This window comes from Gavialis gangeticus, unplaced genomic scaffold, assembly GCF_001723915.1.
Source record: "Gavialis gangeticus isolate Ggan-Ray unplaced genomic scaffold, GavGan_comp1, whole genome shotgun sequence".
Taxonomy (NCBI): Eukaryota; Metazoa; Chordata; order Crocodylia; family Gavialidae; genus Gavialis; species Gavialis gangeticus.
In genome coordinates, this window is record NW_017729034.1 from 76,779,384 (window position 1) to 76,802,530 (window position 23,147).

Consider the following 23,147-nt stretch of genomic DNA (forward strand, 5'->3'; position numbering starts at 1 on the left):
TCTACACGTGAAATTAATTGCTCCCAGACATTGCATTTACACATGTGCATGGGACCGAAGCATGTTGAGCCAGGTCAAAGCACACCCGGCTGGTAGGGGAAAGGGCGGGGTGGGTGTTAGCTTACCAACCTAGGACTGCCCTGACCCAGCTCAACATACTGCAGAGGGGCTGGCTGAGGCATGAGGGTGCTCCAGTGTGGGGCTAGCTGGCAGGCAGCTCCCTCACCAAAGCACCCTTGTGCCCCAACGAGCCTCATCAGCATCTACACATGCACACTAAATAATGCCACCATAGGGTAATACTTGTGTTTATGTAACAAACTTACCTTTTGAGCTCCGGATGAGTCCTGGTCTCGAGATTGTGCAGTTGTGATTGGTGAAGCCCATCCACCAATCAGAAGCAAGCCAGGGTAAGCAAAGCCCTGCCCTTTCTTTGAAGGGAGGGGGCAAGGAACAATCTGGACCTGGTTTGAGACTACACCCTACCAGGGCCAGAGAACTTCAGGGGTCGAGCCCTTGAACTGTATAAAAGGAGAGTGTATTCAGCATGCTGGAGGAGAGAGATGTGGCGAGGGATGGTGAGGAGATAGGAGCTTTGGAGATGACTGTCCTCGGGACCCTACCTGAGCCTCGATGGTGCATGGATCAGTGCGTGGTGCTCAGGCTCTAGGAGCCAATCAAGGTGGCTTGAGCCTGTGAACCCAGCAAGTAGCTGGGTAGGCAGTGCATAGATCAGCACATGGAGAGCCAGCCTTGGGAGCAGTTTGAGGCTGCTTGGGTCCCACCCCATCTGCAGGTTGGTGCATGGAGAGCTGTCCCTTGTAGCAGCTCCAAGCTGCTCAAGTTAGCCCCGGCTCTAGGCTGAATAACCCGAGCCCCACAGTGTGGCTCCTCATTAAACTAAAAGAGCAGGGCCCGGGAAAGGGAGAGATCCTCTGTGTGATTCCAGGGAACCAGAGCCAGTAAGGGCTTAGCTCCTGTAGGAGTGCCCAGGATGCCCAGTGTGGGACACCAGGCCATATAGAGGAGCCGGAGGTGCCACCGGAGAGAGGCCCTCGTGGGACTGGCTACCAGGGAATGAGCCGTGGCTGCTTCAGAGTGGGAGCGTGAGTTGATGGGGAAGCAAGTCTCACAGGGGAAATGGGCTTGGGAGAGGAGGTTCTGCCGCCTCTAACTTCCTCCTTTTTGGGAGGGGATGTGTCCACATCCTGGGGCCTTAAAGGGGAGAGGTTCCAAGGAGCACCCCGTGAGGTGCTGAATGCTCCCACTTACGTTGTGATTTTTATTATTTCATACTGTATAAGTCAATATAGTTATGGGTACTCCTTAAAGAAGTTTCTGTGGGTTTATCTGTCTTCATTATCTATATTTGTTTATTGCCTATTATCAGAACATACCTGTATTGTTGCCTGTGTACGTTTATGGTATTGCTACCTCAACCTACCTGGGTTATCTAAATTGATGCTCATATGTGTTTATTGTGTTGATGCCTTGACTTACCTGTTCTAAAGTGTTAATGTTTATTCTGTGCAGGGGGGTTAATTATTGCATATGCTGTGAATCACCCGGTTTATATTTTGCAGTCCCTCAAAGTGGTACAATATATTGATTGCAGGTTATTGTATATGGTGTCATATACTAATTTTACTATAAATATTTAATGTTTCTTATTTATTTATTGTAGTAATAAATGTGTATTTAGTTAAATGCTTGATCTCAGCTTGGCTCTGTAGAGAGGAGAAGGAACTGCTCCCAGTGGCAGGCCTCTCTCTCAGCACTCTTGCCTGACCACCCCATTCCTTCCACTGGTGGACAGGGCACACCCCTGGGTGTACCTGGGCTTCATTTACAAGTACTAACCTATGGCAGAGTTAATCAGTTTACTGTGGCTTAATAGGGCCTCACATGTAGACACCAAGACTTTACTATGGAGCTAATTAGGCAACTATGCAGTAAACATCTTGTGTAGATGCACATGAATAGATTTATGGCTTACAAACAGCAACTATGCTGGACAATAGACTTCAGAGGTCATGCAGGGGCCAGTGAGATGTTTTATATCAGTAATTTTCTCTAAAAGAGACCCTAAAGATGCTTTAGCTTTCAGTCGAATCCTTGTCATCTGCTTAGTCAACAACCTATTTTAAGAATGTTCATAAATGGAGACTTATTAACTTACAGATGATTGCAGGAACTCCAAAGGGCCTAGTATTATAACTTTGGTAAATACTAAACATCATAAGAAAAAAGAAAAATCTGGTGGTTTCTCATTCATTCCGAACTATTGGTGGATCTATGATTTTGAAAAGGAGGGTGCGAATGGTGTGGGTGCATCATTCCATATAACACAACATGTATTTCTCTCCAGTTAAAGAGAAATTAGAAGCTGTACTAATAAATTTTGGAACTGGCACTACATTATTCAGTTCAAAATCAAAGAAAAAACAAATATAACTTTATTAGAATCTTGACTAATTTGCTAAATTATATATTAAGTTTAAAAAGCACAACAAACTAGGCAAAAAGTTATTAGAATGATCAAAAGGTATTGTTGCATTAGTCCTGTAGTCATTATAGTTAAATGTACATCTCTTTTAAATGTATATCTCTTATTCAAATTTGTAAAACAAAATCTAGCTTTCAAGCATCTTGACAGTGTCACCAATACCTCACCCATTCATTTCTACACCTAAGTTAATATTACCACCCCGAGTTAAGATTTTTATCATGAACTAAAAATAGTCTTTAGGGCTGTGAAAAAGAAGAAAGACATTACCAGGCTAACAGACAGAAAAATTGCAGAAGAAAGGATAGTTTGAAGAGTTGTTGGTTGTAGCTGTGTTGGTTTAAGGACATAGGGAGACAAGGGTTTTTCGGGTAGATGTGATATCTTTTATTGGAGCAACTGAATACTTGGAAAAATTGTTCTTTGCAAGCTTTCAGGCACAAACACCCTCTTACAAAAAACCCCACCCTTATAAGAAGGGTGTTTGTGTCTGAAAACTTGCAAAGAAAATTTTTTCCAAGTATTTAGTTGGTCTAATAAAAGAGATCACATCTACCCAAAGAACCTTGTCTGCCTAGTTTGAAGAGTGGAATATTAAGATCATTAACAAGCAGAGAGGGTCATTAACACCTATAGAATGAAGAAAAACTAACAGGAACCAGCTAGATTATTGTAAACCATGAAGTCAATTGATAGCCTCAGTGCTGTTTGAAAAGATCTGCTACAGCCCATCTAAGATGTTTGGTTTTAAAATTTAGGTAGACCAAGTATCAAAGTGGGGTGCTTCTCTAAGATCCTCCCCTACTTGCAACCATTTTGTAATGGTAAATAAAAACAAAAATTTCCTTTACATTTAGTTTCGTCATTAGCAAATTGCCCATCAAGAATGGTGGAGGGTAGGGGTGGGCGCGAACAGAGCCCTGCATCTGACCCCACGGCCTTGCACCCCACCCCCACCGCTCCACATCTGGCCACACTCCCCCCCCCCCCACTCCACATCAGGCCCTGCCCCCTGCATCACTTTGTGTCTGGTCCTGTGCCAACCCTCCCTCCCTTCTCCCCCCCCCACATCAGGCCCTATTCCACCCCTCCTGCTGCTCCACATCTGGACCCATGCCACCCAACATCCTCCATATCAGGACTCACTCCCCCCAGCCACCTCTCCATGTCATGCCCCACTCCTGTTCCTGCACTGTCACTGTGTGTCAGGCCCTGTTCCACTGTGTGTCAGGCCCTGCTGCTCCGCATCTGGCCCCGTGTCACCCCACTCTCCCTCACTCTGCATCTGTCTGGCCCACATCTGCCTGCCTCCCTCCCTGTCCTCCGCTTCCCCGTCCCTGCTGGCTGTCCGGGGGGGCATTGGGGCCGGACAGCAAGGTAGGCACTGTAATCCCCACCCTTTGCCCTCAAGCAGGGAGACAGGTTGCTGGGGGGAAGCCCCATTGCTCAGGCAGCCGATGTGTATTTGCAGCCACCACAAACTTGCCCAGTAACAGCACAAAGTTGGGGCTCCACGCAGCCAATTGCTGCCTGCCCTCTCAGCAGTGCATATGCAGTTGGCCAAAAGCGTTATGGACAGACAGACAGACAGACTAAGCCCTTTATATATATAGAATTCTTTTACATGGGCTAATGTCAGAAAACATAGGTAACATCTGGCACCTTCCTTGTGAAGCAAAGACGCGTAGTAATGGGGCAGCTGCAACACGTGGGCTAGGGACAGACATTCAAAAAGCCTGAGCCTGAATTGATTCAATCTTTGCAGGTTAGTCTAACCTGGCTAGGCTGAACTGGTTGGAAATTGGACAGACATTCTCTCTGGACTGAGGAAATTCAGGCAAATGCCTGCAGTGGTTCAGGCTAGAAGCCAGAGAGTGCTACAGCAACCCTCATTTCGCTTGCACAGAGCTGAGCTGAGGGGGGTCTGGCTGGGTCCTGGCAGGACTCTCTCATTAGGGAGGTCTGCCTGCATGGTCTGGAGCTTTTCCCCAGTGGCTGCTCAAGAGGCGGGAGAATTGTCAGCTCCCAGCCCTGGGCTAGCACTGGTGCAGTGCATGCATCTATTGATATGGAGCTTTTCAATCTCCCTCCATGCTTTGTCATACTGTCTGCAGCAAACTGACAGACAAGCAAGCCAGCAGGGAGATGATAAGAGTCTTTATCACCTGATTAGTAAAACAATGGCCTCTCTCCATCCAAACTTCTTAAACAGCATCTGTTGATTAGCTCCAAAAGCCCTGTTCTGTCTTCCTGCCTGTCTCAGTCAAATTGGAGACAGAGACACACACAGACACCACTTGGCATTAACATACCACATGCTGCTGCCCATCTAAGGATCCATGGGGATAGGGTCCCTGCTGTGGGAGATGGGAAGGAGGGAGAAGAGATTTCTTGCTTGAGCAGCAAGGGCAGGGTAGGGCACAGGGAAGCCAGCAGACCCTGCTGTGTCTGCAAATCTCTTCTGGAGCTGCAAATGTCAGCCAGGGAGCAGAGGGGAGGGGCCAACAGAGCAGAGAGCCCCATCCAGCCCAAAGAGCATGCTGGGATGCTGGGGGACTCTGATTTAAAGCTTAAATCAACAAGGGGTCAGGGGCAGACATTGCATAAACTGGTTTGACTCAAATCAGTTAAATCTGATACTACATTCAACCAGGTTTATCTCAAACTGGTTTCAGCCATTTTAAAACTTGTTTATGTGCACTGAACATCTGTTTAGGTACAAGTGTAAACCAGTTTCTAATCACTTAAACCAGTTTATGTGTAAAGTCTGTCCCTAGCTATGGAGGCAATGGTGACCTCCAGCTGTGTGTGGCTGCAGCAGGACCAGCTTTTTTCTGTGCCCCTTCGCTCTTCCTCTACCAGGTCAGGACCTGGGGCAGCTGCTCTGGCTGCTCTGCCCTACTTACATTCCTGGCTAAGCATTTAAATTCATAAATTTAATATCTCACGAGCCTGACCTTTTATATTTTAGATGTTCTGTTTTGCTATACAAATACTTCCCAGGTTGTCTCATTGTTTTGAGCTCTGGGGAATAGGGGAACAAGCCTTATCTTCTGATTGGCAGTTTTCTATGTGATGGGGCTTCTAGTCCTAATTGATTCATGTTGTGACATTATTTCCTTGCCTTTTGCTTTCATGATACAGCTGTAAAGCTTTCCTTAAGAAAATAGGTGTCTGCAATCTGTATTGTAGTGGACATAATTGCAACGTACATAACCTCATTCTGTTAACAGTCGGGTCAGGAGAGAGTGCTTTTAAAATATACCTTTTTTGCAGTTGCCTGCTGTGCTTGCTCCAGGGAGCCAGTGACCCGTAGTCTGATCTAAACACTCCACGTTTTCTGCAGTGATTAATAACTAAACAGGAGAAAGTAGTATTTGATGGGGTTTTTTTCATTTTTGAAGGAGGTAGTATATGTTACAGCAGCTTTGAACTGCAGAAATATGTGTAGCATAATGCAAAATGTTGTCACACTTGGTTTAAAACTGTGTTGTTAATGTATAGATTATCAATGTACAGTAGACTGGCCTTGTTTTTTAAGGATAAGCTTATTTTTGCCTTTGCCTAGCAAGTAGGTTTCCCTGGCAACAGAACTTGAGTCATTTTTGGTGCTCCCAGTTTTGATGTCCTCTTTTATTCATTAAAATATCTCTTCTACATACATTTTAAGAATATAGAACCTGGTGTGATGGATCTGAACAGCAGCCTATCGTGTCTAATACTCTGACCCTGACAGTGGCTAGTATGAGAGAGAAGGCAGGGTAGATATGTACTTTTATAGACTAACTAATTAAGATATATAAAGCATAAACTTTCGTGAACCCAAGTTCACTTCATCAGACTGTGTGAAAAGACAGTATAGAGCAGAGTATGAAGTGGAGTACACAATTAGAATACAATAAGTGAGAAAGCAGGAGGGAGGTGGGTGCTGTATCAGATTTTTCACAAGAACATGTATTATTCCTACATGTATTTCTAGGCAGATGAAGGGTACCACATACTACAGGCATATGAGAAATAAGCCTAGTTTCTAATAGACATTTTTTTAAGCCCTACAGCAGCATGTTTTATATGCCTTTTAATAGTTTTTTTGTTATTATCTATTGCAATTCTGGCATATTGTTGTTTTAAGAAAATAATATGAATCATCCAGTCCTTTTTTGAGTCTTGCTAAGTTCTAGGTCTGAATAATATGCTGAGGCAATTCCATGTTCTAATCATGTATTGCGCAGAAAAAAAGTGTTTTCCTTTTATCAGTTTGGAAAGTGTACCTTTTCATTTTTGTTGAATGTCCCTTTGTTCATATGTTATGATGCAGGGAGAACAAAAGCTTCTGAGCTACCTTGGCTCAGTTTTTCAAAGGTATTTAGGTCCTTGATGATGCAAGTAGGTGTGTCAGCTTCTTGTGAGAGGCCAACTATGAGGGTAGTTACAGTAATACAAATACGTACTATAGCTAGGGCCAGGGAGCTTACCTTCATCTTCAGAGGTTTAAATACATTTGAAACCTGGCCCCTTTTCAATACCATTTGTAACTTCATGCATTTTCAGAGCTCCTCTTAAACATCTTTTTAAAAATCCATTTTTTCAATCTCTGGTCACAATTTTTACATGTTCATAGAGAATCCAAGATGAGGCTGCACTATTGGTTTACCATCCCCATTCTTTGTGCAGTTTAGCATCTATGTTTTTTAGATTCTAGATGCATGTTGAGGAGAACTAGTTATTGAGCTGTCTACAGGTTCCTTTCCTGAGCTGATGCAGTTAAATTATAACTGTGAACCTTACAAGAAATGTAATGGACACAAGTTCCTCCATTTGTTCCCTTCCCTGTACTATGTAAATTACTTCAATATTTTTTGGGACTTTACTTGTCCATTCACACAACTTGGCTAATTCCTCCTAACTTTCCTCACACTCCTCTCTAGACTTGACATACCTAAATAACATTGTGTCTTCTGTAGCCTTCACAACTGTTCATTCCCTAACTCTTTATTTAATTGATTAATACACATCTGACCTAAGATAGTACCTTGAGTTTGAACTAGTGTAGCTGAACTAGCACAAATACCTATGATAGATGAGGATTAAAACATATGCAAGGCTGGTACTTGTAATGGCTGGAACAGAGATAGCACTGAAATATACTGAGAGAGACACCAGGAATACTTAAAATATAAGCTCTGTATTAGTGAAGTTTGCCTCTACTTGAAATTCATGTAACCCTAGTGCAAACCGTGGATTGGCGCATCTACCTGGGGATTTACACTGCTGCTGTCATCCCAGTGAAAAGCAACTGGTAGCTGTAACCAGAGAGGGAGTTCTGTGATTAGAGAAGAGGCCTGAAGTGGTTTGAAAGCCATATGCTTAAATTGCCAATAGAACATGTGATGTTTTGGGTGTATGAAAGTGTTTATGGGGCTGATCTGTGAAAGTACACTGCTTTTGGGAAATGTTAGGCAAAACTATATAATTTTTGACATCATGTTTCTCTTGCTGCTTATCATATGAGAGGAAAGGCTGGGTGATTATTTATTTATTCCTCAATTTTTTGTTTCTTGAAAACAGGCTCAGCAACAGCCTTCCTTGGCCTCCTCACTGTCTAGTGAAGCATCCTGTTCTCTTTCCTCCCTGGAAAGCACCGTGAAGTCGCAAGAATCCTCTTCTTCCTTGGTGTCTAAAGTAATTTATCCAGAAAGGCAGTCCTGGCTTGACATAGTTAACAGCTCTCCTGCCACAGAAGAGGTTGATCAGCCCTTAACTTTCTCTGTTCAGAATCACACTGGTGAACAGCCACAGATGAACTGTAGTGAATCAGTCGAAAGCGAGCAGATCAAGCCTGATACTGCATCTTACGACGCTTTGCTAGGTGAAGGCACAACTTGCTTAACTGTGCCAGATCTAATAGGAATGAAGACACTAGCCAAAGGTGAGCAAATCAGCTCGGAGTCTGTTTTTGTCAGGCTTTTCCAAAGTGAATCCTGCATTTTTGTTTCCTTTTTTTATATTATTCACTGGACAACTTGCCAGTGGCATGTAATTTATGTGTTAATGTTTATATATTTCCTTGAATCCATATCTATCTATCTGTCTATCTATCTATCTATCTGGTCTCCTTAAACCTTACCTCAAATCTTTTTTGGAGATCATGATGGTAGCTCTGATATAAAATCTTAAAATAGGCAAAACTCCTCTTGACTTCCTGTACATCAGTACCATTACTTCTTTCAGGGGGCTGCATTTGCAAAAATGTTTTATTTCATACCTCATGTGGGGAATCAAAATGGCTATGAAATCCAATGTCATCACAACCAGATGTTAAGCAAGAAGTCGTGTGTCAGAAAAGGTGGAAATGTGATGACATCTTAAGACACAAGTTTACATTTGGTTTTACTGTTTATTCACTGTTGACTTCTTTGAAGGCTTTTCCTAATAAAAGGAACAGAATATAGGCTTTAAATCAGGGGAGCATTTAAGCATATGCTTAGCATGTGATAGTCACAACGATGTCACAACAGTGAGTTGTGAATCAAGGACTAATTAAATATTCAAAATGTTGCATTTATTACCACTGTGACTATGGAGACACAGTTTGCTTTTTCCTTTTGAGCAATGTTTTTTTAGGACTAAGGTCTGAGCAATGTCCTTTATGCAATGTTAGGAAAAGAATATTGAAATATGAGGATTCTCAAAAGTTTTAGCTGAGGAACTTTTAGTCATAGAGAAAGATTAGAAAATGGGGAAGTGGGGGTGTTCTTTTGCATCAACTCAGGCCCCAAATGAAAATTGTAATTATTTTGAAAATTGTTTTGACTGATTTTCAAACAATGTGATCCCTTAATAAATGCAGGAAAGGGATAGTCTCAATAATCATTATGCAGTATCAGAATAACATGCACATGGCAATTATAACGTTATTTTAACAACTACTTTTATCACTATCAGGTCAGAGATTTAGTGTGCAAAATAAAAAATGGAAGAATTTAGAATATAGGACTATATATTTGTAGGATCACACCTTATACCGATACAATGATGCCAACCAATGCAAATAGATGAAAATAAAATCTAGGAATGGTTTGGCTTAACTTATTTGTGAAGCTAAAAAAATCCTATTGGTGCACTTGTTTAAAATGTCCAGAACTATTTAAGTGGAAAAGTAACACTTTCCCCTCCCGCACTTTGTAGCTGGCAGCTGTCACAAATTGCAGAGCACTTGCAGTCTAAGACCTTTCTATTTATGGTCTATGATGGGACTCCAAAAATAGATAAATTCAATGAGATAGTCACTATGGAAACCATGTAACTTCAGTGTTTGCTTGTGTGCATCATAACTGGATGCTGAACCATCAAATTATATAGCATACATGTATTTTTCTCCTCTTTACTTAACAGGTGTGGGGGTGAATGTATTTCATTGCAACAGCTTCTGAAAATTAAGTAAAATCTTGGTAGCATATAAATTACACAGTGTTTTAGCTAGAAAATTTGAGATTGAAATGGAGGCTAATGTACCCCAGGGATTCAGTTTGAGATGAGTGTATCATAATGAATGCAGTTCTGGTTCCAGGGCTCTTGAAGCAAGAGCTGCCCCACTCCAACTAGCTGACAGGCATGTATGTGCATGAACCCTTTAAGGGACATTCTGAATGAAGGAAAGGCCTGGATAAATAAATGTAAATATACACTATTTAGAACAGGCAGCAATAGATAATGATTTTGCTATAATCAATGGAATAACAATAGTATCATGCCTTGAAGGGCATTAGTGTAATCAGTATTGATTCTTGTACTAAGATCAGTGTCTTAGAAATGGGAGGTAAGATGTAACTTTTCTTGCTTCTCATGCCTGAAGGCCCCATACCCTGGTTGCCTCATAACCTGAATCTTTGCAGCTGAGAAATTTTTCATTTTGTGATTATTCTGGCCCTAAAACTTTCAGGCCCAGGCAAACTCGTTATCTCTTCTTCTGTCCTGAGAAGAAAGAAATATCTTGGCATGTATCTTCCCTTTTACCCAGGAAACCATAGGAATAGAATATTTAATGCAGTGATAGCAGCATATGGCTAAATGCTCAGACCTGGGAAATTGTTCAAACCCTGCAAGACCTGCCAAACTATGGCAAAATTCAAAATTTAAACTCCTGCTCTGTATTTTGAAGACAGTTCAGGTATCACAGGAATGAGCGTAATGTATAACCTGGGGGAGGGCAAAGTCTTTTGTAAAAAACTGTATATTTCTCACTTTAAATTGTTTTCCCCAACTATTTAAGTTGGTCTAATAAAAGATATCAGATTCACTGAAAGAACCTTGTCTCACTTTAAATATGAAGTTGATTCCATTTACATCTGCTTTGCAGAGACAATATGTCAGGATTGTTGCCTGTTTCACATACAGAGAGAAAGGAATCAGAACTCCTAACATGGAGAGAGAGAAAAGTAAACACTAGGTAGTCAAGACTATAAACAAGTGTCTGGCTACGTGCTGTATATCCAGAGGTTTTTCCTCCCTCCCCTAGGGTGGCTAGACACTTTTAACAGCTAGTCCTTATCACTTTTATTTCTTTTGGCAATTGTTGTCAGAGTGTCTGATTGTGATGGTCATCATTGTCAATGACAACAACACAAGGAAGCAGAAAAACAGAGATGTTACTGCAACAGAATGGGAGTATTTATTTATATTTATGTAGGTTTCTTTCAGTGCAGCAATAACATCCTCTTTGCAGAGCTCTTCCTGAGGAGTTTTTTGATCATCTGAGGTTAATGACTCAGGCAAGAAATTCTTCTGGTGGATGATTTCTTGTGGTGTCACCTTGGTTTCAATTTGGCTAGTAGTATTTGAAGATCTGTCACATATTTGTGATTTAAAGATGGGGCAGAACTGGACACCTTGTACTGCAAACTCCTTGTATGTTGGCAGGAGTAGCTGTGTGTGTGAAGGAGCTGGTTTAATGGGATCTGGATCCCAAGTAATTCTTGCTTTTTCAGAGCTGACTTCTTTACCTGCTGGTTTAGCTTATCTGTGCTGATAACACATAGAGCAGATTCTCCAGTGTGCAGTGGCTTCTTTTCCCTGCTGTAGTTGCACAAAAGGTGTGGATTATACCTGTAAAAAACCAACAGATTAATTGGGGTGAAGTTCTACATAAGGAGAGAATCTGGCAACATATGTTGATAAGTTGTGCTTTGATCAATAACTGGACATGCCTCCCTCCACGTCCAATTTTGAAAAGTTTCTGTTTGAAGTGAACGAAGAGGTTTTGAGTCTTATGCTACCTCTTAATAACAGGTTCTCTGTCTGCTATTACCACAGAAAATAGACTTTGGAGTCCTGCTGTTATAGCTGGTAAATGAAAATAAGGGAAAGAATGGGAGTCATAGAGTATGGAGGTTCAGAGTTAGGTCTGGGTTTTTTTAGCCACATTTAACTCTGCTCTCTTTTTTCTACCCCCTTGTTTTATAAGGCTAGAAAAGTCATATAGTCTCTTGGGGCTACTTTTTTTTCAGGTGTAAATCTGATATACATTTTTAGGGGTTCTGTGAAGCCTAACAAGCCAAGGCTTATAACATGGTAGGAGATTTTTGGCTGAAGAGTGCTTTGTAAAAGATCAGTGGAAGTGGTTCTTCATGTCAATCTTGGTTTAAGAAGCATCTAGTTAAAGAAGCCAAAGGAATGGAAAAGTGTGTGTCAGGGTTTCATACAGAGTAATAGAAAAGTGTGTTTACTGTCTTGCAGTCGCTATTAAATCGTGGTTCTCGTGCAGCTCCTGAGAGAAAATGAGCCCTTTTAAAAAAGTGTTCATTTTTGACTTAGTTTGGATAAGTGCTGCAATTGCCTATATATGGCCTATTATGTATAAATTAGAGTGAACAAGTTTATCTTGAAGGACAGGGGCAGAGAAGATCATCTGTGATGTAGTGTTTTATAATGATTCCTAAGGATTGGGGGGTGTGAATTAAAATAATTTATGCGATCTCAGTTCATCAGTATAAATGAGCTGGAAGAGACTCATGTAGAAGTTCTAGTGAAACCCAAAGTTTTCATCGTTATTGTCATCAATGTGAACTCCAATTGGCTTAGCAATATACACCAAAGAAAAAATTGTGAATTTCTCAATGAAAGAGCAGCTTAGACAAGTACCAGACTGGAATGGTTTGACTCAGGGGGTCCAGGTCCCTTTCAACTTAACTATTCTATAGTTCTATTTTCCTTGGAAAATGAGTTATATGTGCTTGCTGCCTATTTTTACTAGGTGACCCAAAACAAATGTATCGGAATGATACAGCACTACATTTTAAGTTGTCAGAGTTTTCTGTTATGACTAACATTGCTTCAGGCTAAAAAATTATGCTTGCTAAGTTCACATAACTTATCTTTTCATTGGCTTTCCATGCTTCTGTTTTCTCTTTTGGTCAAAATACTGAGCCACTTCTGTGATATATCTGTGCTTTGCTTGTAGTCAGAAATGAAAACAAGTGCAAAGTTGTAAGGTAGCAAACAGGTTGTGAATGCATCAGTTAATTTGAAACAAAAAAATAATTTCATTGTCAAGGTTCAGGTCAGTGCCTTTCTTTTCTTAGCCATCCAACCTTTGTTTTATAATAGCAAAACTACGGCTAGTGATTTCTTTTGCTACTTCTCTAACATAACAAAACGCTTGTGAAGCACTTCAAATGTAACACACTGTAAGTGCTAGGTATTTTTTTATCACCACAAATTCTCTTATTGGCTTTTTAAACATTTACTTAACATACTTAAACTAGGGACTCCTAAACCTTCCTCTGAATGTCCATGTTTTTTTGGAGTGTGTCTTGTTGATACTTCCATGCTGATTCATGAATGCATGGTATTGAATATGAAGTACTAGGTAGCAGTCTCAAGACCACAAAGCAATGCATTCTGCTTCTTGATCTTTGGGTCAGATATGCCAAAAGGGAGTATCTTTGGGTCAGATATGTCAAAAAGGGAGTCCAAAAGGGTAGGCTTTGAGATCAGAACTGAGAGCCAAGTAACTTGTCAAACCTCAGTCATATGATCTGTATTCAGACATGTTCTCTATTATCTACTGGATTCACTTACATAAAATAGACATATTCCTTAAATTTGCATTTAGTTATTTTTCACCATACCTGTGGTAGATAATAGCTGATGCACAACAGAAATTGGAAGCGATCCTTTTATCCACTCTGTATAAAGGCCATGATTAAGAGTCTTCTGCTTTAAACTCTTTCCTGAGATTTCCATTTTTATTCTACACTTTTTCTGCCTTGATTCACCTGAGCAAAATAACTTCATACATCATAAATATATTTGACTTTGACACGTTTTTGAGGGGGAAAAAAACAATTTTTTTTTTGAAAGCATTCAGAAATTCACTTCAATATACTGAACTGACCCAGAAGCCCTGGTCACTTGTTTACTGAGGGTGCCATTGGGAATCCCCTCCTATTTACCACATAAGATTTAAATTGAGAAAGAAGGCCATGGTCACACTAGGTTATAGGTGACCAGGCCTAGGGCCACTCAGGGACCGAGGTGCTGACCAGGGTCAGAAGGAATGAGCAGAATCCAAGGACAAGCCAGGTCAGGAAGCCAGGAGGTCAGTTTGATAGCAGCATTTAGGGAAGAAGCCAAGTCAGGAAGCCAGGAAATTAGAGAGCAGAGGCAGAGAGAAAGCTGTAGGGAACAGCAAAGCAGCATAGAGTCAGATTGAACCCTGTTGCCCAGATGCTTCTTGTTCCCACTCAGGAGCTTAAAGGGGGAAGTGGAGAGTCAGCTGACCCTGACTGGCCACTCCAGTGACAAGGAGTGGGTGGATGGCTAGGTCTTGATGGAAGCTTCAGGCCAGCCTTGCCAATCTGGGCGGTCAGCTGTAGGGTGGCAGGCTGAATTGAGTGGCTGTGCTGGCCCCAGGTTTGAGGCCAACGCTTGACAGCAATGAGCATGAGAACACAAGTTACTAGGCTTGATCCAGGGATAATGGGTTTAATGTAATGACCTCTGAAATACAGGAAGCAATGCCACATTGTTTCATGTTTCCTTCTGGCTGTAAGCTCCAGCTTACTTTGTGAACGAATTTAATTAAATTGTGAACTTTCATCACTGCACTGTCATAGCAGCTCCCAAATAAATAGAGTCCCACTCCTTTGGCCTATATTTAGATGAGTGTTTTAGTAAACTGAGAATATTTCTCAGGAATAACTTGTTGTTGGGAAGGGGAAGTTGAATATTTGATCAAAGAGCTTGAAAACTGGCTGCTTGGCCTGTATGGTCACCTAATCCCAGCCATACATTTTTTTTAAAGAATGTGAATTATGCACCCTAAAACATTAATACGTAGAAGATGGAGGAAATATGTTGAGGCTGGAATGTTTCCTGATCCTCAGAGACCCCTACAGAGCATTGGGCAGCACTATTAATTAGCTCCAAAAGAAAGTCCCATCCAGTCCTTCTTGACTAGTAAATTTTGGATTGGTGTATAAGACTAATTAAAATTCAATCTCCTTTCCCCTTCCCTGCTATTTTTCAGACATCAGAGTAATGGTGGTTTCATTCTTAAACTGAATATTGCATTTGAGATCCTGATGTAGGCCATTAATACTGTTAACAGCTTTTCCATGGGTAGGAATCAGCTTATGGACCAAATACAGCTGTTTCTGCCAAAGCAAATAGGAAGAAACCTAGCTATAATTATGAGACTCATGGTATGAGCCAGACATTTTCAGGAAATATTGCTGCCATGTATTTTGCCTAACACGGACATTTTTTCCTGTTTCCTGTAGCTTGTTAAATATACACCACTTGCTTTCCCCTCCCAGTATTGTATCAAAGCCATAAGTTATATTTAGTTCCAGTCAAGGCACAGGCAGCCTGTTTATATTTTCAGAGTAATGTAAAAATGCTTGATACCACATGTGTGCCTTTGAGAAATGCAAACACACAACAAATAATTTACCAGAAAGCTGGAGTTCTCCTACTAAAAGGCATGTTGAAGAAGGAAGTAGTGCTATTAGAAAGTAAACAGTAGGATTCAGTATAATGTCCCCTACAGATCTTTTTATAATACTTCAGTATTTCATGCCTGATCTAAGTCAATGGAGAGATTCCTATGCATATCAAGGAGTTCTGAAATAGGGCCATAGAAGACATTGTCGTGAGTGCTACAGGAGAACATTACACAGATATTCTTAAAACTAAATCTTTCCTGGTGGCCTAAACTTTAGTGTCCCATAATGCTGCTTTTTATGGCAATAGCCACCCAAGAAGCCTGTCATACAATCATGATATGCTGTATCATGATATTGTATGCAATGCTTCCACTGTCACTCCAAAGGAAACATTAAACTAAAGGTTTTTATGAAAAGATAGTTTGGCCTAGATAAGCTCATAGTTTAGACTTTACTGGATAGAAAAGTCTTGCCTTATCAGAGTTACAGAGAAACTGAATTCCACAGTCAGGGTTCCTCCATTTCAATCTGATAATTATTACTTCTAGCATCTTCATATTAAATGGTTTCTTTGAAATTTGCTAGTGTCAAAGGCTGCCTATATGTATGCTTGGAGGTAGGGGGGAGGAGGACATTTTAATTAGAGAAGTTCCTGGGCAACCACTCTAATTAAAATGCCACAGCAGCATGTCTACACATGCATTAATGTGCTTTAATTAATGTGTATTAAATCTAGTACCCCTGGGCACTTACACACATGTGGGAAATGCAGTGCATGTAAATTGATGCGCTCTGGCACCCTTGCATGTCATGTGTATCAGCTGTGCAGTGTGCCTTCACTCTGAAAAAATGGAGGTGGTGTGCTTTGAACTAAAACATGTTCAATGTGCTTTAGTTCAAAGGACACTGCCACCTTTTTCTCAGCTCGGGGACATGCTGCACCACTAATGCATGCAGTGCATGTGCACTTTTAATTAGTGCAGCTTGCTAATTAAAAGCACCCGGTGTCATGTCAGGGCCACATGTAAAAATGTCCTCTGTTGTAAGGTACAAGGAAAATACGCATTAGTCTGTCTTAATGTGCATTAACCAGAAAGTATGGGCATTTTTACACAAGTAAATGCTGCAGTGCCAGGTGCTTTGAAAAGCACCTGGCACTGCGTCACTTCCAGTTGTATAAGCAGCAAAATGCATGTCAGCACTGAGAAAATGGTGGTGGTGCACTTTTGAACTAAAACACATAGAAGGTGCTTTTTGCCACTTATACAACTGCATATGGCAGTGCATCGTGGGATGAAAAGGTGTGTGAATAACTGTCCCATGGTTTTTTAGTGATGCGTTTAATGCATATTAAAATAGGTTAATGCATATTAAAGTGCATGTGTAGATGCACCCACGTCACATGTATTAAGCCCCTGTACTTTTTAAAATGGCCATGGGATGCTTTATCTAAACATTGCTTAGTTAAAACACTTCACAGTCATTTTAAAGCATATAGGGGCTTAATACATGGGATAGCGCGGCATCACTGCAGTGTTCTAATGAGAACACAAAGGACCACGCACATAGGTACCCAAAGTGATGTTGCACCTGTGATGGTCTAGGAAATATGCAAGAGGTGAGACTCTTTGTGTGCGCATCCTTTATTAGACCAACTGCATGTTTGGGAGAGACATAAACAAGCTTTCAGGTATCACAGTACTCTTCCTTGGCTCTCGGAAAGAAAAACAGGCACAGCAGAGCTAAACCGTAGATGGACCAAGGGCTTGTGTAAAACTCCACATGTAAATAAAAACAGATATAAGAGAATTTATCAGGCAGCCAACAGACAAGAGAGATGCAGTAAAAATCTTCTACGTGGGGGAGCAAAATTGTTTAGGAAGTCATTATCCTCTGTGAAGTGCAGAGATTTAGCGAGTATCACAAGGAAGTCTAATGGATGATGAAGTCTCTGGTTTTTACACTCCAATAGGCTAATGCATCTTTGTTCCCAGGCTCATCTTTTGAAGGGGTTTTGTAAATTTCCATTGAGCTGTGATAGGGGATGATTCTTCTGAGACAAATGTTCTGTCTGTTTTCTAGTGTCTCTGTCATTTATCATTTGGCGATCGTTCATTCTGGTGTGTAGTTTTTGTCTGGTTTCAGCTACATGGTTTCCATGGGGACATTTGGCATACTAGATGAGGTATACCAAGTTCAGATGTATGATCCATTGATTCTGATGGTTTAATTTTGGGGAATGTTGATTGTTATGGCAGTAGAGATGTGTCAATAGGTCTTGCATTTATTGTTAAGACAGGGTAGGGTCCCAGTAGGTGCCTGTTGATCAGTAGGGAGTTTACTTCTTATGATGAGCTGCACAATGTTAGAGGGTTGTCTGCAGCCAGGAGTGGTGGGTACTGGAAATATTTCTTTGAAATTTTGAAATTTCTTTGAAATTGTATAGATCAGCTAATGTAGCTTTTAGCCTATCATTTTTCTTAATTCCCAGCATCTCTCTCTCTCTCTTCATCCCCTCACATTCCTTATAAAGGAAAATGGTGATGGAGATAAAATAATTGAAAGGAATAATTAGAACAGAAAGAAACAAACAAAAAATCATGTGCTAGTCCATGAAGAATTAAGTGCCAGAATAAGTCTGTGAAACTCGGCAGCTATGTGTAAAATGGCCATATGACCCAATTGTTCATACTTTCTCCCAGCATCATGTTATTTTGTTTTGGGACATCTGAAATGTCCTGGTCCTTAGTTTCCTCAAGCAAAATATTCTTTTTGTTTGGTGTATAAAAACAACCAAAAAATTCAGAGGTGCTGATGTATCAATCATATTTGATCTAATAAGCACAGATCAATTGAGATCAGTGGAAGTAGTTTTCAAAGAGAGGGCTAAAGTTTGGAGTGAAAGAGAAGATGGATGCTGTTGCTATCAAAACTGTTCTTGCTCAAAGTTACTATTAATGCCTTTCGTTCAGAGTTGGATGATAGATGCATACATGTGTTTGGAACATTAAGCTAGTTCTTCACTTCAAGCAATATATGGGTGATTAGTGAGACACAAGCTAGCAGTATCAATCTCAGAATACATTTTTAAATGTGTTTTTCTCATATATGTAATTACTATATTATTAATAATTACTTTATTATTATTTTTAATGTAAAATGTCACTGCAAAATTGTCCTTGATTTTGTTTCTGACAATATGGTCATTAATTTGTTAGGATCTTTTCTATCAGTTGAATCCAGTATCACTGTAATGTGCTGTCACATTCATATTCTCATCTTCCTTCTCTTTCTTTTTTTATAGATCGGGCAAAATGCTGTGACAATGATGAAATGGAGCGACTTTACAAATCATTAGAACAAGCAAGTTTGTCACCTATTGGAGACCGTCGTCCTTCAACCAAAAAAGAACTTAGAAAGTCCTTCATCAAAAGAAGCAAAAACCCCTGCATTAATGAGAAACTTCACAAAATACGGGTGCTGAATAGTACGTTAAAGGTGAGGTTTTTCCCTTAGTCAAAATTCACAACTGAGAGAGAAATAGTTTACACCGTTAAAGAAATTACTTTAGACTTCATTCAAATGCTAAAAGAGCATGAATTGAAGTGGCAAAAAATTTGGTTCAGTTTTTAAAATTTTCATTGACTTTTCCCTGAATCTGTTTTGTTGTGTTTGAAACTGGAAACAGAAACAACAGTTGATAAGGGACTGTTCTTGCAGTAGTTCTAACTGTTTTGGGGAATGTAAGAGGAGATGTCATTTTAATGAGATGGGAACCTACTGAATGTTTGCTGAGTGCACGAAACAGGGGAGGCCTTACAAAGGAAAAGCCGAACAAGTGTGTTGATTATAAAGGACAAACAAGTAACCTTGAGCCAAGAAAGTTTCCCTAATGTGATTATTTCAGAATGGACAGGATGCGCTAAAGCTATTTCCAGCTCCTTTTATAACTAAAATATTTTTAACAACAAAGGCACCCTGCTTTCATGTTGAGATCTTACCATGCATAGAGGACTAGAGGGTTTCACAGAGCTTTCCATGGAGGGACCTATAAATATATAAATTCTGGAGTGCATTGATTGTTAGGACCCTTTATTTCTACACGCCAGCATCATTTATGTCTCATGGAATTCCTAGTTCTGCTTCTGGGATTTTACTGGAAGAAAGAGAAAACTTACTAACAATGGTAAATCGAAAATAGAAGGATTAAACGAACATAAATTTCCTCCCCTGTTTTCTCTTGATTTTTTTTTTTTTTTTTGTCACTAGAAGTACTGGCCAACTATTTTTCTTCGAACATTTTTACTTGGCCTTAGATTATGTTTAGTTTTAAGACATTTATAAATAGCTATTATATTGGTAAGATGACCAATGCTACTAGCAGCGGTGGTAAGTATAGCATAGGTAAGACTTTCCAGGCTAGATCTGCTTTTACCATTCTGAATGCCTGGTGGAAAACAAAGGCCTCACTGCTTGAGCTTCACCTCTGTATGTGGCTCTGACAATCAGAGTCTGCAGCAGTGACATCTTTCCACAGATGTCCTCAGAGTGAACAGATGTTACATGTAAAGGAGACTGATAATGGTTTTTTGCTTTTCTATAGTATTGGCTATACAGAGATGATTTCACCATGTAACAGGTATTAATAAAGCAAGCATCACACACCTGTGGCATTACTTATGGGGAAAGTGAAATAAAGAAAATATGCCTTGGATTTTCAGGTGTCACAGTGCATATCATTAATGGAGCCAAAAGCAGAACCACTTAGTATTTTGTAATTTGGCGTCTCATGAGACAGTTATGTTAGAAGAATGCTGAACTGAGGCATAAGCGGCCTTTTTCACAAGCTTGAGATTTGTGTAACACTGGCTTAATATGGAGAGATCATTTTCTTGGGCATTTTTCTTAATGCAGAAAATGTGTTGAGTTTTGCTTTTTTCAAACTTGGAAGTTGGAGCATTGACAAGACAAATACCATGTAGTGTATTCCACAGTGACACAAGTAGAAGTCTTAAAGCAATGATGTTTACATTATCCTGTCTGAAAAGCAAATTCTTATGGCCTGAAAAATGCTATACTATATGCATCAGTAGAATAGTATGCTTTTAAAGTCATTTTTTAAGAAATGTAATACGAAACAGGAGATAATTAAACGGCCATGATCTATTGGAAATGTAGAACTCAGGGGAATTTCACATCTGATTTGTATTTGCTGTGCTTTGTCTAAAATGTATTAGTATAAAACAGTGATTTATGAATACCCCTAGGTTCACTGTGATTATTTTGGGCTTCCTACTCCAGATCTTTAGTAACAGATCAGTGTTGCTGCCACAGTATATCATTAACAAAATGTGCTTGGGATGGTTAGGGAAAGAGGGAAGCTGTGGGTAGAAGATTTCCCAGGCTAGGCAAATGAGTGAAAATGGTCTTTTCTCCAGGGTTATGGGAAGAATATTGCTTAAAATATGGCTTTTTGTGAGCAACATTTTTTCAATGCAGAGAAGAAAATTCTGTCCCCATGGCTTGTGGCATTTATCTTTATCTTTATCTTCACTGTGCATTTCACTGCTCTTACAAAGATTGCCAGCTGATTACGGAGTTGAATCAAAGAAATATGCCTTTTAACAAGTTTCCAGTTTTGGAAGGGATTCACAGATCACAGATATAAGGCTAATTAGGGCAAGTATTAGGGATGATAGGTCTATTTTTGTGCACAGTGGTTGGGGTCTAGAAAGTTTTGGGCCCTCTTTTCCAGCTTTCCCCTTTCCCCTTCCCCTCTATCTTTCTTTTCCTCTCTTCTACCTCATTCTTTTTCGCTCCTTTTGGTAATATCTTTTCCTGAGCCTGACCAGCTGGGTTGGATCTGAGATATTGGGGGGCCTACTGATGGCTTCAGGAAGGTGTCACAGAAAAAGTGCTCCCTTGGTTGTTTTGAGTGCATGAAAGATGGGAAGATAAGCTTTTGCAGGGCAGACACCACTACAGATATACTTCCCTAGGCCATGGGAGCAAAGGGCTAGAAAAATATATGAATGTCTTTTGCTATTATATAGATTGCTGTATGATTTTGTGAATGCTATGGGGACGAGAAAAGTTGGCAAGACCCATTTAATTACTTTTGTGTTGACTTGCTGATGGAGGATCGAGGTATTTCCCCTGAACTGTCATAGCTTTCTTGTGCACAGATAAAGCTTGGTCTGTAGAAAGTGACTAGCCCAGATGGAAATCTCATGTTGTCTTAAACAGCTATATTGCAAGGTCATAGTAAAAAATACGGATGCTACTTCATTTTTGAGAAATAGTGTATGGCGATATAGTGAGACTGCTACAAGGCCCATATACCAATCATCAGAGAAGGATAATTGGTTCAGCCTTACTTTTTGCATTTTCTGACTACTGAGGTTTGAAATTAATAACTTTAACATTACTGTATGATATTGTAAGTTAATGTCTTGAACTATAGGGTAAAATAGTTCAGCACATCAAAGCTAAAGGAAGTGTCATACTGGAACAAATAAGCAGATCTTGAGGGCATCAGCCTCTTCAGTGGAGGGTGAAAAGCAGTGGGACACCTAAACTATATTAATTTTTATTATTGTTATTTTTACCTGTCAAGTTCTCTGTTTAGCTCTTTTGAGCCTCACACTGAGACTACATCTTCAGCAGAGGCCTGCTTTGTATATGTTTAGCAGTTGTCTAATTTATCTCAGCAAACGTTTCTGGTGGAGCTGTCACTTAGACGATACCTATTTAGGCAACCATTTCAGTTAAGATCCCTCTGAATGTATCCTCATCTCTAGCATTTACAACATTTTGTTATAGTCTATATCCACTTTTAAAATCAATTATCATCAATCAGAGGAGCCACTCTATGAATAGGTCACTGTACTGAAAAATGAGATCCTGCATATAGTGATCACCAGATTCAGTAAATACAGATATACATGACTAAGAAGAGCTACACAACAGGTTTTATTCTGGAGTAGTAAACAACTTCTGCAAACCCTTGGCCTCAGATAGTGAGGGACTATCTCCTAATTCCCAGCAGAAGTATCTACATGTGCTATTAATGTGATGCAATAAACTCCAGCAGAGTTTGCACCAGAGTTTATTGCTCCTGTGTGCAGCTTTTACACATGCACCTGGGACTCCAGCATGTTGAGCCAGGACGGTACAGCCCTGCCCGGCAGAGGGCCCTGAAGGTCAGCTTGCCAGGCTGGAGCTGCTCCACCCTAGCTCAGTGTGCTGTGGACAGGCTGGCTGGTGCACAAGGGTGCTGCAGTGCAGGGTTAGCCAGCAGGCAGCCCCTGCACTGAAATACCCTCATGCCCCAGCTAGTCCTGGTCACTGTCTACATGTTTGTTGTGGTGGAATAAATAACTCTGCCATAGGATAGTACTTGTGTTGGGCAGTAATGTCCTATGGTGGAGCTAATTAGTTTACTCTGGACTAATAGTGCTGCACTTGTAGATCATGATGTTTTACTGCAGAGCTAAGTAGTCAACTCTGCAGTAAAGTGCACATGTAGATGCCTCCAGCTTTCCAAACTATAACCCTTATCACTACACTGGAGATCTAGAATCAGAACATGGAGTTACCCAATAAAGTGTGTGGTGGTTCCTGAGGTGTTCATTCTTCATGGAGCAGTATTTCATTGCTCATGCCTTCTGTAAGGATAGAACTGAGACCTCTGT

General features: G+C 40.4%; 1 protein-coding gene across 4 annotated transcripts in view; it reads left to right on the plus strand.

The window, feature by feature from the left end:
• Positions 1-23,147, plus strand: part of IPCEF1 (interaction protein for cytohesin exchange factors 1) — a 128,545-nt gene that overhangs the window by 98,636 nt on the left and 6,762 nt on the right. For all 4 annotated transcript variants that reach the window (XM_019526990.1, XM_019526989.1, XM_019526987.1 and 1 more), the window contains 2 exons: positions 8,075-8,435; positions 18,758-18,951. In XM_019526990.1, coding sequence (XP_019382535.1) covers positions 8,075-8,435; positions 18,758-18,951 — 555 coding nt within the window. The remainder of the gene's footprint in view (positions 1-8,074; positions 8,436-18,757; positions 18,952-23,147) is intronic.